The sequence below is a fragment of the Mycothermus thermophilus genome (genome assembly GCF_041956435.1).
Source record: "Mycothermus thermophilus strain CBS 625.91 unplaced genomic scaffold VTJ04scaffold_5, whole genome shotgun sequence".
NCBI lineage: Eukaryota > Fungi > Ascomycota > Sordariomycetes > Sordariales > Chaetomiaceae > Mycothermus > Mycothermus thermophilus.
The window spans coordinates 1,935,124-1,939,447 of NW_027191431.1; the positions used below are offsets into that span (position 1 = coordinate 1,935,124).

General features: G+C 55.5%; 2 protein-coding genes across 2 annotated transcripts; one reads left to right on the top strand and one right to left on the bottom strand.

Annotated features, from left to right (window-relative positions):
• VTJ04DRAFT_7755 (uncharacterized protein) lies at positions 1-2,166 on the top strand (the record flags this gene model as incomplete). Its single annotated transcript, XM_069366117.1, has 1 exon — positions 1-2,166. The coding sequence occupies one exon, from the start codon at positions 1-3 to the stop codon at positions 2,164-2,166; it is 2,166 nt and encodes a 721-aa protein (XP_069217084.1).
• A 442-nt stretch (positions 2,167-2,608) lies between these two features.
• On the bottom strand, positions 2,609-2,882 carry VTJ04DRAFT_7756 (uncharacterized protein; the record flags this gene model as incomplete). The annotated part of the gene is made up of 2 exons (XM_069366118.1): positions 2,609-2,749; positions 2,802-2,882. 2 exons carry the CDS (start codon positions 2,880-2,882, stop codon positions 2,609-2,611), a joined length of 222 nt encoding a protein of 73 aa, XP_069217085.1.
• Positions 2,883-4,324: the final 1,442 nt, after the last annotated feature.

The following is a 4,324-nucleotide window of genomic DNA, read 5'->3' on the forward strand; positions in this document are numbered from 1 at the left end:
ATGACCACCACCGCCGTGAAGCGGGCTTGCGATGCCTGCCATCGTCGCAAGGTCAAATGCGACGGCGTCGCCCCGTGCCGCAACTGCTCCGCGTCCCAGCTCGCCTGCACTTACAATGCCATCCCTCAGAAGAAGGGCCCCAAGGGCTCGCGCGCAAAAGTCATCAATGAGCTCAAGGAAACGCAACGCCAGTCCAGCCTGACGGCCAGGCTCCAAGCCGGCCTGAACGGCGCCGGCACCCACATCTCGCTTCTGCCGACCCCGCGGTTGCTATCGAAAGAGACGCTCAAGGCCTGCCTCGACTTCTTCTTCGACCACATGTATCCGACCATGCCCATTCTGGACCGCGCGCGCCTCGAGCAGGAAGCCATGTACATGGAACAGAACGTCGACACGTATTGCCTCATTACCGCGCTCTGCGCCTTGGTCTGCCTGCAGCCGGGAATGGTGCTGCCTCCTCCCAACGACCCCTTTGGCCCCGATGGCATCACCAACGTTGCCGTCAGCAGCCTCCTCGTGGAAGAGACCCTCCGCGTGCGCAAGGGCTACGACTATATCGCGGGCGCCACCCCCAACACCATTTGCACCAGCTATTTCTTGTACGCCATCCAGACCGGGCTCGAGCTGCACGATAGGGCGTGGTTCTACTTGCGGGAGGCTACTACCCTCGCCCATCTGGCCAGGATGAACGAGGAGCAATCATACGTCCAGTTCGAAAGCAGCGACCCCATCGATGCCGCCCGCCGCCGCCGCATCTACTGGCTCCTTTTCGTGTCGGAGCGCGCGGCCGCCCTTCAACACCGCCGCCCCTTGACGCTGACGGCAACGATCAACCTGCCGCCGCCCCAGGAACACGCCGCCGATCCCTTCATCCACAACGGCACCAAGTCCCTGCGTCTGGTCGGCTTGTTCCGCGGGTTCGACGATGCTCTGCTCCCGCTCTGGAACAAGGCCAGGGCCGAGTGCTCCGACACGTACATCAGCAGCTTGGATAAGCAACTGCAGGAGGTTCTGCCGCCCTATCTCAACGATACGCAGGCCCAGCTTGCCGAGATGTCCATTAATCAGCAGTGGCTGAAGCACAAGGCCTGGAGCCTGAGCGTGGCGAATGGGAACAGCACCAACACTGCCGAGGCTTCGTATGCCGATCCCATCCATGAACTCCTCCCCATGGCCTCGCAGTTGCCCGGAAACCTCGGTCTGCACGGCCTGACTCTGTGCGAGCACTTGTTCAACGTGGCAAACTCTCTGGCCGACATGCTTTCGGTGCTCCCGGCCCCGCGCACGCCTTTCACTCCCGGTCCCCAGGACCAGCTCCGCAAGATCCTGAACGTGGTCACCCTTCTCCGCAGCGGCGACCACCGCTTCCTGCCGCTGCTGCTCATGAGGGTCACTCAGGCGATCCCCAAGCTCACCAGCCCCATGCTGCAAAACGTCCCCGAGACGGCGCAGCCTGCTCCGGCTTGCGACTTGGACATCTTTGGTGGTTTTGGCGCCAGCACCATCTGCCCGCCTGGTGGCGTCTACACCGACTTTGACAACAAGTTTGCGGTTGCCCGCTTTAACGACATGACCCCGTCGACCGACTCGGGCAGCTCCGCCCCCACTCAGGCCGGTAGCAGCGACATGTCCTCGCCATTCGGCAGCTCCTCCAGCATCATGTCTCCCGGCATGGAGATGCAGCACACGTTGCCTGCCGAGTTTACCTCGATGCCCGAGATGGTCATGAGCCCGATTAGCCACGCGCCGCCCACGACCCTCGGAACTCCCGGCCCCATGAGTCAGCAAACGCCTCATCCGCAACACACGCCGATATCAGCGTTTCCAAACCAGAACCCGCAAATGCAGGGGTTGAACTCCAACAACGTGAACACCCCCGCGCCGAGCATGACCCTGGCCTCGCAGATGCACCTCAGCCAGCGCCTTGGCGCCATGAACAACGGGTTATCGCAGCCGGCAGCAAATCCCAACATGATGGCGAGAGCGCCAGCACCGCCTCAGCGATCGAGCAGCTTCGCCATGGGCCTGCCCCAGATACGAACGGTCGGGGATTTCCACGCGTTACAGAGGGCGAATACGGACATGAACCACCCCCTGAGCGCCATGGCGACGGCCATGAGTCCGTTGGGCACAGAACATTTGGATTTTAACACCCTTCCTAGGTGATTTTTGGGGTATTACGGGAGTCGCTGGTTGATCCATGTTTCATCTTGTTGCACCATCCTTTTTACACTTTCCTTTGTCAGTTTTGGGAGGGGAATATTCAGCATTTACGTTTCTATCTGGAGTCTAATTTGGTCTGGGGTCTTTCCCTCTCTTAACGGCCGGCTGGCTGTCTGTTGGAAGGGGTGGCTTTCGTCCGCGTCTGAGCCTGATGACTTGTCTCCTTTTTTATATCTCGATGGCTTCCTTGAATTGCGTTGGGAAGTGGAACAGCGCCATCACAAAACGACCGACGACAAATTGGATATACACCATCCTCCCACGGCAGCACGGCACGGGGTATGTCCGTCACACACACACATTGCACCGTCTGAACTTTCCTTGGCTTCTTTTCTTTTGTCTTGCGTCTTTGGGTATTGAAAGGGTGGGATATATATTCGGGTAGTCAACTGGGTTGGTTGCTTGGATCGTCTGTCCATTTTTTCCCCTGGGGTTCAGAGGAGGGTCGTTGGTTAGCATGGTGTTGGGAAAGGAAGGGAACTGGAATAATGCAGTTTGGTGTTGAGAACAGTAGTCTTATTGCTAGCTTGTTAGGCAGGCAAAATCGGTGAGGCAGTCGTCCTTGTCCTCATCTCTACACGGGAGATGCTGGTGAGGATGGCTTGCCTGGCTGGTGTGTAACAATATACTCGTAGGCATTTTGAATATGTGGGATGCATCGATGGCGTTGCGTGATGTGATGGAGTCGCATGAGTGATGGTATTGGAGAGCAACACGGCTAGTTTCTCCCATAGGCGTGAGGATGATGGACCTGCTGCATGTAAGGCAGTCGACCATGCATCCGTGCTCGTAGATACCTGTACATCCATCCATCCTTTGACATGATACGTTTGAAGTGGACTAGATATACGAGTACTTCTACGATATATCCTCATCTTTTTTCCCAATCCGTTTCATAGGGGCCACGATATACGTTCATCTCACGAGGGATTGTCGTCATCAGGACCATTGGAAGATGAGATCACGTCAACACCGACCATAACACTCAATCAGCCTCACACAATCACTCAGGTTTCCCTGTATTTGAGTCTTTTCACCAAGAAGCGATGATATTCTCAATCCCTTCACCGGTCCCCCTCACCAATTCCTCTCCCGAACCTCCACATCGACGATCACAACACCCTCAACCCGACAACTCCCAACAAGATCTCAAAAGCATAAGGCCTCTTTCCAAATCCACTACCTAATAAAAACGCCAGCATCATGCTCGACGAAATCATCCGCATGGCTCGCCGCGAGCCCATCGTCCTGGCCGCCGTCGTGGCCGTCGCCCTCCTCCTCCAGGCGCGCGACAGGCGCAGGGCCGAGCGGGCCGCGTTGGCGCTGCTTGCCCTTCGTCACGGGCATGGGACGGGTGTTTGTCCGATAGGTTGTCCGTATCGTGGCGTCTAAGGTTGGGCAGGTACGTTAGGTGCCGACGCAGGGAGACAGACTGGTGACGTTGTGGGTGGTGAGTAATATGGTACATATATGTATAATTCTCCTGATCTAAGTAGGTGTTAAGCACACAACGTCAGTATCGACTTGGTCATTGGGATCGCTGCTACCACTAAGCTCAGCACTGATGGTTTGGTTAAGACAAGCTTCTCCTGAGTTATCTATCTAACTACATCGGGGAGTAAGCGCGGAATAACTAAGGATGGATCCGAGTCGTTAGTCGAAGAGTAATATAGTTGCCTTGCTACAGAGGAGTTGTGAAGTCTAAGGGAGATTTAGAGTGCTAGGCTGAGCTAGCTTGGTGCCTAGAGATGGGCAGTTCAAGCTTATCAGGATTGGTTAGGTAGATCATCTTCGTGGTGTAGCTGGAAGGGTTGGCTCTGTAGTAGAGGCTTCGCGGATTAAGGGCCTGAGGTGAATAGATTTTTGACCAACTATAATGCTGTGCAATGTGCTCCAGATGCCTAGAAATTCTCTCCCGCCCGGTCTTTGATGACCAACGGTTGTCCATGCAAATGATATGCGTCGACGTATGCTTGTTCCTCCACAAAGCTGTCATATATGCTGTGCCAATATAGCAAACTCCAGCGCCGGGTATAAACATACCATAGAAAAAAAAAAAAAAAAAAAAAACAAAAAAAAAAAAAACCCAAAAACCCAAGAC